This window comes from Ranitomeya variabilis, chromosome 8 (assembly GCF_051348905.1).
Source record: "Ranitomeya variabilis isolate aRanVar5 chromosome 8, aRanVar5.hap1, whole genome shotgun sequence".
Classification (NCBI taxonomy): domain Eukaryota; kingdom Metazoa; phylum Chordata; class Amphibia; order Anura; family Dendrobatidae; genus Ranitomeya; species Ranitomeya variabilis.
The window spans coordinates 67353656-67365773 of record NC_135239.1 but is presented as its reverse complement, the minus strand read 5'-3'; the positions used below and the strand labels follow the sequence as shown (position 1 = coordinate 67365773).

At 45.8% G+C, this 12118-nt stretch overlaps 1 protein-coding gene across 3 annotated transcripts in view; it reads left to right on the top strand.

Annotated features, from left to right (window-relative positions):
* Window positions 1–10222, top strand: part of LOC143787850 (flavin-containing monooxygenase 5-like) — a 58452-nt gene extending 48230 nt beyond the window's left edge. For all 3 annotated transcript variants that reach the window (XM_077276958.1, XM_077276959.1, XM_077276957.1), the window contains 2 exons: window positions 8275–8347; window positions 9255–10222. In XM_077276958.1, the coding sequence (XP_077133073.1) occupies window positions 8275–8347; window positions 9255–9588 (407 nt within the window). In that variant the 3' untranslated portion in view covers window positions 9589–10222. The remainder of the gene's footprint in view (window positions 1–8274; window positions 8348–9254) is intronic.
* Window positions 10223–12118: the final 1896 nt, after the last annotated feature.

Here is a 12118-nt window from a genome sequence, read left to right as displayed (position 1 = left end):
GAATCTCTTGCAAGTCTGCCTATATTGCAGCCTTTCTCTCTCTCTCTCCTTCTAATCCTGGAATGGCTCTGTGTTCACCTGTTTAAAATGGATATTCAGAGTTTAGCTGCAGGTTTGAATAATCTCACCACGAAAGTTCAAAACTTACAAGATTTTGTTGTTCATGTTCCTATATCTGAACCTAGAATTCCTTTGCCTGAATTTTTCTCGGGGAATAGATCTTGCTTTCAAAATTTCAAAAATAATTGCAAGTTGTTTTTGTCCCTGAAATCTCGCTCTGCTGGAGATCCTGCTCAGCAGGTCAGGATTGTGATTTCTTTGCTCCGGGGCGACCCTCAGGATTGGGCTTTTGCATTGGCTCCAGGGGATCCTGCGTTGCTCAATGTGGATGCGTTTTTTCTGGCCTTGGGGTTGCTTTATGAGGAACCTCAGTTAGAACTTCAGGCGGAAAAGGCCTTGATGTCCCTATCTCAGGGGCAAGACGAAGCTGAAATATACTGCCAGAAATTCCGTAAATGGGCTGTGCTTACTCAGTGGAATGAGTGCGCCCTGGCGGCGAATTTCAGAGAGGGTCTCTCTGATGCCATTAAGGATGTTATGGTGGGGTTCCCTGTGCCTGCGGGTCTGAATGAGTCCATGACAATGGCTATCCAGATCGATAGGCGTCTGCGGGAGCGCAAACCTGTGCACCATTTGGCGGTGTCTACTGAGAAGACGCCAGAGAATATGCAATGTGATAGAATTCTGTCCAGAAGTGAACGGCAGAATTTTAGACGAAAAAATGGGTTGTGCTTCTATTGCGGTGATTCAACTCATGTTATATCAGCATGCTCTAAGCGTACTAAGAAGCTTGATAAGTCTGTTTCAATTGGCACTTTACAGTCTAAGTTTATTCTATCTGTGACCCTGATTTGTTCTTTATCATCTATTACCGCGGATGCCTATGTCGACTCTGGCGCCGCTTTGAGTCTTATGGATTGGTCCTTTGCCAAACGCTGTGGGTATGATTTGGAGCCTCTTGAAACTCCTATACCCCTGAAGGGGATTGACTCCACCCCATTGGCTAGCAATAAACCACAATACTGGACACAAGTAACTATGCGGATTAATCCGGATCACCAGGAGATTATTCGCTTTCTTGTGCTGTATAACCTACATGATGTGTTGGTGCTTGGATTGCCATGGCTGCAATCTCATAACCCAGTCCTTGACTGGAAAGCTATGTCTGTGTTAAGCTGGGGATGTAAGGGGACGCATGGGGACGTACCTGTGGTTTCCATTTTATCATCTATTCCCTCTGAGATTCCTGAATTCTTGACTGAATATCGTGACGTTTTTGAAGAACCTAAGCTTGGTTCATTACCTCCGCACCGGGAGTGCGATTGTGCCATAGATTTGATTCCGGGTAGTAAATACCCTAAGGGTCGTTTATTTAATCTGTCTGTGCCTGAACATGCTGCTATGCAAGAATATATAAAGGAGTCCTTGGAAAAGGGACATATTCGTCCTTCGTCATCTCCCTTAGGAGCCGGTTTTTTCTTTGTGGCTAAGAAAGATGGCTCTTTGAGGCCGTGCATTGATTATCGGCTTTTGAATAAAATCACGGTTAAATATCAATATCCGTTGCCACTGCTGACTGATTTGTTTGCTCGCATAAAGGGGGCCAAGTGGTTCTCTAAGATAGATCTTCGTGGGGCGTATAATTTGGTGCGAATTAAGCAGGGGGATGAGTGGAAAACCGCATTTAATACGCCCGAGGGCCACTTTGAGTATTTGGTGATGCCTTTTGGTCTTTCAAATGCCCCTTCAGTCTTTCAGTCCTTTATGCATGACATTTTCCGTGATTATTTGGATAAATTTATGATTGTGTATCTGGATGATATTTTGATTTTTTCGGATGACTGGGACTCTCATGTCCAGCAGGTCAGGAGGGTTTTTCAGGTTTTGCGGTCTAATTCCTTGTGTGTGAAGGGTTCTAAGTGCGTTTTTGGGGTTCAAAAGATTTCCTTTTTGGGATATATTTTTTCCCCCTCTTCCATCGAGATGGATCCTGTCAAGGTTCAGGCTATTTGTGATTGGACGCAACCCTCTTCTCTTAAGAGTCTTCAGAAATTTTTGGGCTTTGCTAACTTTTATCGTCGATTTATTGCTGGTTTTTCTGATGTTGTTAAACCATTGACTGATTTGACTAAGAAGGGTGCTGATGTTGCTGATTGGTCCCCTGCTGCTGTGGAGGCCTTTCGGGAGCTTAAGCGCCGCTTTTCTTCCGCCCCTGTGCTGCGTCAGCCTGATGTTGCTCTTCCTTTTCAGGTTGAGGTCGACGCTTCTGAAATCGGAGCTGGGGCGGTTTTGTCGCAGAGAAGTTCCGATTGCTCCGTGATGAGACCTTGTGCTTTTTTCTCGCGTAAATTTTCGCCCGCCGAGCGGAATTATGATGTTGGGAATCGGGAGCTTTTGGCCATGAAGTGGGCTTTTGAGGAGTGGCGTCATTGGCTTGAGGGGGCTAGACATCAGGTGGTGGTATTGACTGACCACAAAAATCTAATTTATCTTGAGTCCGCCAGATGCCTGAATCCTAGACAGGCGCGCTGGTCGTTGTTTTTCTCTCGGTTTAATTTTGTGGTGTCCTACCTGCCGGGTTCTAAGAATGTTAAGGCGGATGCCCTTTCTAGGAGTTTTGAGCCTGACTCCCCTGGTAATTCTGAACCTACAGGTATCCTTAAGGATGGAGTGATATTGTCTGCCGTTTCTCCAGACCTGCGGCGGGCCTTGCAGGAGTTTCAGGCGGATAGACCTGATCGTTGCCCACCTGGTAGACTGTTTGTTCCTGATGATTGGACCAGTAAAGTCATTTCTGAGGTTCATTCTTCTGCGTTGGCAGGTCATCCTGGAATCTTTGGTACCAGGGATTTGGTGGCAAGGTCCTTCTGGTGGCCTTCCCTGTCTCGAGATGTGCGAGGCTTCGTGCAGTCTTGTGACGTTTGTGCTCGGGCCAAGCCTTGTTGTTCTCGGGCTAGTGGATTGTTGTTGCCCTTGCCTATCCCGAAGAGGCCCTGGACGCACATCTCGATGGATTTTATTTCGGATCTTCCTGTTTCTCAGAAGATGTCTGTCATCTGGGTGGTGTGTGATCGTTTCTCTAAGATGGTCCATTTGGTTCCCCTGCCTAAGTTGCCTTCTTCTTCCGAGTTGGTTCCTCTGTTTTTTCAAAATGTGGTCCGATTGCATGGTATTCCGGAGAATATCGTTTCTGACAGAGGTACCCAATTCGTGTCTAGATTTTGGCGAGCATTCTGTGCTAGGATGGGCATAGATTTGTCTTTCTCGTCTGCTTTCCATCCTCAGACTAATGGCCAGACCGAGCGGACGAATCAGACCTTGGAGACATATTTGAGGTGTTTTGTGTCTGCAGATCAGGATGATTGGGTTGCTTTTTTGCCTTTAGCGGAGTTTGCCCTCAATAATCGGGCCAGTTCTGCCACCTTGGTGTCTCCCTTTTTCTGTAATTCGGGGTTTCATCCTCGATTTTCTTCTGGTCAGGTGGAATCTTCGGATTGTCCTGGAGTGGATGCTGTGGTGGAGAGGTTGCATCAGATTTGGGGGCAGGTAGTGGACAATTTGAAGTTGTCCCAGGAGAAGACTCAGCTTTTTGCCAACCGCCGGCGTCGGGTTGGTCCTCGGCTTTGTGTTGGGGACTTGGTGTGGTTGTCTTCTCGTTTTGTCCCTATGAGGGTTTCTTCTCCCAAGTTTAAGCCTCGGTTCATCGGCCCGTACAAGATATTGGAGATTCTTAACCCTGTGTCCTTCCGTTTGGACCTCCCTGCATCTTTTTCTATTCATAATGTTTTTCATCGGTCATTATTGCGCAGGTATGAGGTACCGGTTGTGCCTTCCGTTGAGCCTCCTGCTCCGGTGTTGGTTGAGGGCGAGTTGGAGTACGTTGTGGAAAAAATCTTGGACTCCCGTGTTTCCAGACGGAAACTCCAGTATCTGGTCAAATGGAAGGGATACGGTCAGGAGGATAATTCTTGGGTGACTGCCTCTTATGTTCATGCCTCCGATTTGGTCCGTGCCTTTCATAGGGCTCATCCTGATCGCCCTGGTGGTTCTGGTGAGGGTTCGGTGCCCCCTCCTTGAGGGGGGGGTACTGTTGTGAAATTGGATTTTGGGCTCCCCCGGTGGCCACTGGTGGAATTGAACTGGTGTGCATCATCCTCTCTGTTCACCTGTTTCCATCAGGATGTGGGAGTCGCTATTTAGCCTTGCTCCTCTGTCACTTCCATGCCGGTCAACATTGTAATCAGAAGCCTTTCTGTGCATGTTCCTGCTGCTAGACAACTCCCAGCTAAGTTGGACTTAGTCCTTGTTTGTTTTTGCATTTTGTTCCAGTTCACAGCTGTAGTTTCGTTTCTGTGTCTGGAAAGCTCTTGTGATCTGAAATTGCCACTCTGATGTTATGAGTTAATACTAGAGTCTTAAAGTAATTTCAGGATGGTATTTTGATAGGGTTTTCAGCTGACCATGAAAGTGCCCTTTCTGTCTTCCTGCTATCTAGTAAGCGGACCTCAATTTTGCTAAACCTATTTTCATACTACGTTTGTCATTTCATCTAAAATCACCGCCAATATTTGTGGGGGCCTCTGTCTGCCTTTCGGGGAAATTTCTCTAGAGGTGAGCCAGGACTATATTTTCCTCTGCCAGGATTAGTTAGTCCTCCGGCCGGCGCTGGGCGTCTAGGGATAAAACGCAGGCTACGCTACCCGGCTACTGTTAGTTGTGCGGCAGGTTTAGTTCATGGTCAGTTTAGTTTCCATCCTTCCAAGAGCTAGTTCGTATGTTTGCTGGGCTATGTTCTCTTGCCATTGAGAACCATAACACATCCTTATAATCTGACAAAAACGCAGGGATCTCCGAAGGAGTCGATGAAGCGATAGAAATCGGAGGTGCATCATCATGAACCCCCTGACATCCCCAGCTTAGCACAGACATTGTTTTCCAGTCCAGGACAGGATTATGAGTTTGTAACCATGGCAGACCAAGCACTAGTACATCATGTAAATTATACAGTACAAGGAAGCGAATCACCTCCTGATGAACGGGAGTCATGCGCATGGTCACTTGTGTCCAATACTGCGGTTTATTCATAGCCAATGGTGTAGAATCAATTCCCTTCAGAGGAATAGGAACTTCCAGAGGCTCTAGACTAAAACCGCAGCGTTTAGCAAATGACCAATCCATAAGACTCAGGGCAGCGCCTGAATCCACATAGGCATCGACGGAAATGGAAGACAGTGAAAAAATCAGAGTCACAGACAAAATGAACTTAGACTGCAGAGTATCAATGGCAAAAGATTTATCAACCCTTTTTGTGCGTTTAGAGCATGCTGATATAACATGAGCTGAATCACCACAATAAAAACACAAACCATTTTTCCGCCTATAATTTTGCCGTTCACTTCTGGACTGAATTCTATCACATTGCATAGTCTCAGGTGCCTGTTCAGAAGACACCGCCAACTGGTGCACGGGTTTGCGCTCCCGTAAACGCCGATCAATCTGAATGGCCATAGCCATAGACTCATTCAGACCTGTAGGCGCAGGGAACCCCACCATAACATCCTTAATGGCCTCAGAAAGACCATTTCTGAAGTTTGCAGCCAGGGCGCACTCATTCCACTGAGTAAGCACCGACCATTTCCGAAATTTCTGACAATATATTTCCACTTCATCATGCCCCTGAGAGAGGGCTAATAAAGCCTTTTCAGCCTGAATCTCTAGGTTAGGTTCCTCATAGAGCAATCCCAATGCCAGAAAAAACGCATCCACACTGAGCAACGCAGGATCCCCTGGTGCCAATGCAAATGCCCAATTCTGAGGGTCGCCCCGTAGGAACGATATAACAATCTTGACCTGTTGAGCAGGGTCTCCAGAGGAGCGAGATTTCAAAGAGAGAAACAATTTACAATTGTTCCTGAAATTCAGGAAGGTAGATCTATCTCCAGAAAAAAACTCTGGAATAGGAATTCTAGGTTCAGACATGGGAGTGTGAACAACGAAATCCTGTATGTTTTGAACCTTTGCCGCGAGATTACTCAGGCTGGAAGCCAAACTCTGGACATCCATGATAAACAGCTAAGATCAGAGCCATTCAAGGGTTAAGAGGAGGTAAGAAGCAGCTAGACAGCAATTAAGGGCTAGGCAGCAAAACTCTGAAGGAAAAAAAAAAAAAAAAAAATTTTCCTTGAACACTTCTTTTCCTCCTGCTTCAGCCCAAACAATTAACACTTTGTGGGCCGGCTATACTGTCATGAATCCCCAATGGCTAGGGATAGCACAGGACAAGCAAAGTATAACAAATATCGGACGAGCTCTAGGGTGATGGAACCTGGGCTGACCGCTGCCCTACGCCTGACAAACGCAACTAGAGATAGCCAGGGAGCGTTCCTACGTTGGTTCTAGATGCCACGCACCAGCCTAAGAGCTAACTAGTACTGCAGAGAAAACAAGACCTCACTTGCCTCCAGAGGAATTAACCCCAAAGGTATAGTTGCCCCCCACATGTATTGACGGTGAAATGAGAGGAAGGCACACACATAGAGATGATGTATATAGCTTTAGCAAATAGAGGCCCGCTGAAAACTAGAAAGCAGAATGATACAAAAGGGGACTGAGCGGTCAGCAAAAAACCCTAATCAAAAAAACCATCCTGAGATTACAAGAACCCATGTGCCAACTCATGGCACATGGGGAGAACCTCAGTCCACTAGAGCAACCAGCTAGCATAGAGACATTCTAAGCAAGCTGGACCAAAAACCAAACAACTGAAAATCAGCACTTAGCTTATCCTGAAAGATCTGGGAGCAGGTAGGCAGGAACCAAACAGAGCACATCTGAACACATTGATAGCCGGCAAGGGAAATGACAGAAAGGCCAGGTAAAATAGGAAACACCCAGCCTCTGATGGACAGGTGGAAACCAAAGGCCGCAACCCACCAAAGTCACCCAGTACCAGCAGTAACCACCAGAGGGAGCCCACCAACAGAATCCACAACACTGCAGCGTCGCTTTTGGTCGCTGGAGAGCTGTCACACAGACCGCTCTCCAGTGACCAATGATGCCAAGGTCCCCGGGTAACCAGGGTAAACATCGGGTTGCTAAGCGCAGGGCCGTGCTTAGTAACCCGATGTTTACCCTGGTTACCAGTGTAAAATGTAAAAAAACAAACAGTACATACTCACCTTCGCGTCCCCCGGCGTCCACTTCCTGCACTGACTGAGCGCCGGCCCTAACAGCAGAGCGGTGACGTCACCGCTGTGCTGTGCTTTCACTTTACGGCCGGCGCTCAGTCAGTGCAGGACGCCGGGGGACGCGAAGGTGAGTATGTACTGTTTGTTTTTTTACTTTTACAATGGTAACCAGGGTAAACATCGGGTTACTAAGCGCGGCCCTGCGCTTAGTAACCCGATATTTACCCTGGTTACCAGTGTAAAACATCGCTGGTATCATTGCTTTTGCTGTCAAACACAACGATACACGGCGATCTGACGACCAAATAAAGTTCTGGACTTTCCTAAACGACCAGCGATATCACAGCAGGATCCTGATCGCTGCTGCGTGTCACACTCAACGATATCGCTATCCAGGACGCTGCAACGTCACGGATCGCTAGCGATATCGTTTAATGTGAAGGTACCTTAACACTTCAAAATTACAATGTGTAATTTTGACCCTAAGGGTATGTGTCCACGTTCAGGATTGCATCAGGATTTGGTCAGTATTTTTCATCAGTATTTGTAAACCAAAACCAGGAGTGGAACAATTAGAGGAAAAGTATAACAGAAACATATGCACCACTTCTGCATTTATCACCCACTCCTGGTTTTGGCTTACAAATACTGATGAAAAATCCTGACCAAATCCTGATGCAATCCTGAACGTGGACACATACCCTAACACGTCACCATTGACAGTGGGGAGTTGGTCGAAAGTTTTGATCACTTGTTTATTCATTCCAACCATCTGTGCACTGGCAGCACCATGTAACAGGACCATGTTCTTGAGATATAGGCAGGTCCCATTGGTGGGACTCGAAATCTGCTATACATTTATGGCATCTCCACTTGACATACCATAAATTTACAAGATGGGAATACCCCTTTAAAGAAAAACAAATCTATATTTGGGAAATAGCAATGTGATCTAGATCTTTGCATCATGTGTCATATTAGTTTATTGAAACTTGATACCAAATATTGCTATTACTTTGTGCTTTAGGAGAACATCGACTGCCCCCCGTCAGTGACATGAAAGAGGATATCAGAAAAAAGAGAGATGCAATTGAAAAACGGTAATTTTACCTATTCTTTAAACAGATGTATACTAAAGCAGAGCTTTCTCCAAGGAGATTATTGAATAGGTCCAAGAAAAACGTGAGATTCCATGAAACCATGGATGGAAAAAGTGCTCTACAGCTGGGCACAACGTTCTCTGCTCCAAGGGCCACACTGTCAGGCTGTGCCACTTCCAAGGACCACAATAACATTTAAAGGGGGATTCTAGTCTATGATATTTAAGGCATATTGTCTGATCTGTTTATTATCACGTTGATAAATCAATGTTTTATCTGCTGCAGATCAAGCAGTTCTCTGAATGTGGAGCTCTGTATATTCCTGCCCACACCACTGACTGACAGCTTTCTGTGTACACTGTTCATAGGCAGAAAGCTGCTAATCAGTGGTAGGGGTGAGGTTAGATCAGAAGGCATAAGACACCAAGTCCTTTAGTGATAATCTCCTGCTGATAAAACACTGATTTTTTTTAAACATCAAGACACAGCCTAGTAAGTGATGCATTGCTGGAATCAGGGTACCTGTTTCTACATCCTGTTGCTCTCTGATTACATAGCCAAACCCTGCTGACAGATTCCCTTTAAGATTAGCTTGCCAGTTTTTATAGCTGTCTAGATACAGTAAATGTTTAAACGTATCTTTACCAAGGGGTCATTGCTCAGAAGTTTTTATCAGGGCATGTCCTTAGGCTTCTCTGCATTTCTATCCTGTGTACCATGCCCTTTTATTAAAAAAAAAATGTAGTTGCACATAAAAAGCCCACATTCCGGCAACCATATGGCGTATACAAAAAATAATCAACTAAATACTCAGGGGAGCAACGGTAATAATATAATAGCAAATTCTGACTACTTTTGACCTGGTGAAGGCTATATGTAATTTCTATGCCTCTTCTCTCATCCTCAGCTATGTCTGCAGTCAGCGACACACCATACAGGTGGATTACTTGGAATTCATGGATGAGCTGGCAGAATTGCTAGGCGTGAAACCAAAAATGTTGAGTCTTTTTCTAACTGATCCCCAGCTTGCCTGGAATGTGTATTTTGGCCCGTGCACGCCATATCAGTATCGGATATCGGGACCTGGAAAGTGGGTGAAAGCGAGGGCAACCATCTTATCTCAATGGGACAGAACCTTGAAGCCAATGAAAACGCGATATGTAGAGCCAAGCTCACGCTTTTCTCTTCTACACGTGATCATAGGGCTGGTCATTTTGGCTGCTATATATTTTTTTTTATGATTGGTGATGAAGAAGAGACGGGCTCCAATAATGACACTAATTTGTCCAGCAGATGACAGATTTAGGAACTACTGAATAATATGATCATACTGGTGTTTTTGTAAATTTCATCAGTATCTCGGTGAACTTACCATATTTTCATAGGGTCTCTATAGATAAGGATTATAGATTGTAACCTTGCGAGCAGGGACCTCACTCCTAATGTCACTGTTTAAATTGCCTTAACTTGTATTGAATTTGTCTGTACATGTCCCCGCTTAATTGGAAAGTGCTGCGGAATAGGTTGGCGCTATATAAATAATAATCATTACTATTATTATAAGGAGCCCTATTTTCTGGAATATAACAAAGTTTACAGTTGTCTTCTAGATTTTAGTAAGGAATTTCATCAATAATTTTCATGAGACACATTTGAGTTTATTGAAATTGGTGCAACAATTTGGGATTTAATACTCATGCTAATGCGCTCCCCAGATTTTGGGTTTTAATTGCACAAATAAATTACTTGTAAATCCTGCTCCAATACGTACGTGACTGTATGAGTTTTATGCATCAGTGATGAGTTATCATTTTAATATAAAAAATACTTTAACTTTTAATAATGAAAACAATAAAGCTTTTCATTTATTGAAAATATGTAGCTTTTTGTCTTGTTTTAATAGCAGCACATAAAAAATTACTGCCATATCCAAAACACTTTCATTTAATAATGGATTTACGTTGTGTTCAATATTTAGTTTTCATCCAGTCCCAATCCCCTGTTTTTGATAGAACATTTATACAAAAAAGAACACAGAGATAAATTTAGACTGCCATATAAAGGACCCATAATGTACAGATGCATACAGGCATAAAGGTGCTTCTCACAAAATTAGAATATCAACAAAAACATAATTAATTTCAGTTCTTCTGTTCAAAACGTAAAACTCATATATTACATAGAATCATTACAAACAGAGTGATCTATTCCAAGTGTATTTCTGTTAATGTTGATGATTATGGCTTAGAGCCAATGAAAACCCAAAAGTCATTATCTCAGTAAATTAGAATATGCAGCGCCCCAGAGTCCTGGTCGTTGCAGTACTGTGGCTCCGCCACTATGGGGAGCTATGGTACGTCTGATTGCACTAAAGGAGTTTCTCTGATCAGGTAACACCTCACTACACTTCACACTCCGGCCACCAGGGGGGGTGGTCCTATCTAGTAGGCCACTCCTCACACTCTGGTAAAAACTGGGGGTTGGACAGGAAGACAGAGAGAAGTAGCTGGGAAGAGCTAGTGAGAGGACCTGTCAGGGATGGGATCCTGACAGACTCCTCAGAGCAGAACTAACCAGTGCACAACGGGAATACAGTGAGGAGGAATTGGGACCAGAAGGAGTCATGCTGTTAGACCGAGGCAACATCCTTCTGAGGCGCAAACAGTCGGTGGCCGGAACGCCGAGCAAGTAAGAGACTTTAAGTACTACTGCAAACCACGGCAGGACAGCCAATTACAGGTTGGCTGTCTCACTAAACACCTAAGCAGACAACGGAGGCAGCTGTGGGAGAGGGGCGACTCTAGGGTCCCGGAAGAACTCCAGGCCTACCCCGTCATACGGGTGCGTCCTACCATATCATCTGGGGGACGGAGAGAACGAACATCGGAGATAGACAGAACCAGTTGTGAGGACTATCCCGGGAGCTCAGCAGGGAAGAACTACAACACCCAGCGCTAGAAGGTAGACACTGATTCCCACCTGTAAAGAGAACTCCTGATGTGTCTTTAGACCGGCCGGTCTCTGACAACCCTGGTAACAGCACTCTGGACTGAGGACTTTAAAACCTTCAGTAAAGAGGTAAAGAGACTGCAACCTGGTGTCCTCGTTATTTACTGCACCGCACCACCACTGTCATTTATACGTATTATAGACTGTGCGCCCCACGGCAGGGTCACGGACCGGGCCTAGCCGCCGTGACAATCCCAGAGCAGAGACTCAGAGGCCCGGTACCGGGTAACCCCTCGGCCCTGCGGCGGTGGGAGGCGCTACAACTTGGCGTCACGAACAGGATCTACTTAAGCCTGAAGAATCAGGTCATGTGTGCCTTGGAACTGTGATTTATTGTGCTTGGACTGTGTATTGCCATTTACCGCCAAAAATTCGCCATTGCCGCGCACGGGGGGAGGAGCCTTAGCTTCGTGGGCGGAACCAGCCAAAAGAAGCGCGGAACGGAAAGCGCGGTAAGGCGCCAATCCCGGAAGAGGAACCCCGACCCCCAGCAGGTTAGTGGGAGGAAGGGACAGCCATGTCCGAGTCGGGAGGAGAGGAGGTGGCGGCCGCAGCCGCGGATGCAGGGGCAGCTCCGGTCCCCGCAGCGAGTGAAGCCGCGGCCCTAATACCACCACCGGTTGCCGCAGAACCCGCTGCCCCCAGCAGTCAGTCGGGCACTGCCGCTAACACAAAAGCCATAATGCCCTTCTCCATGCCGTACCTGCCCGGAGCGGCCTGGCTCCCACGATACTCTGGGGAGTCGCATACATTCACTGACTT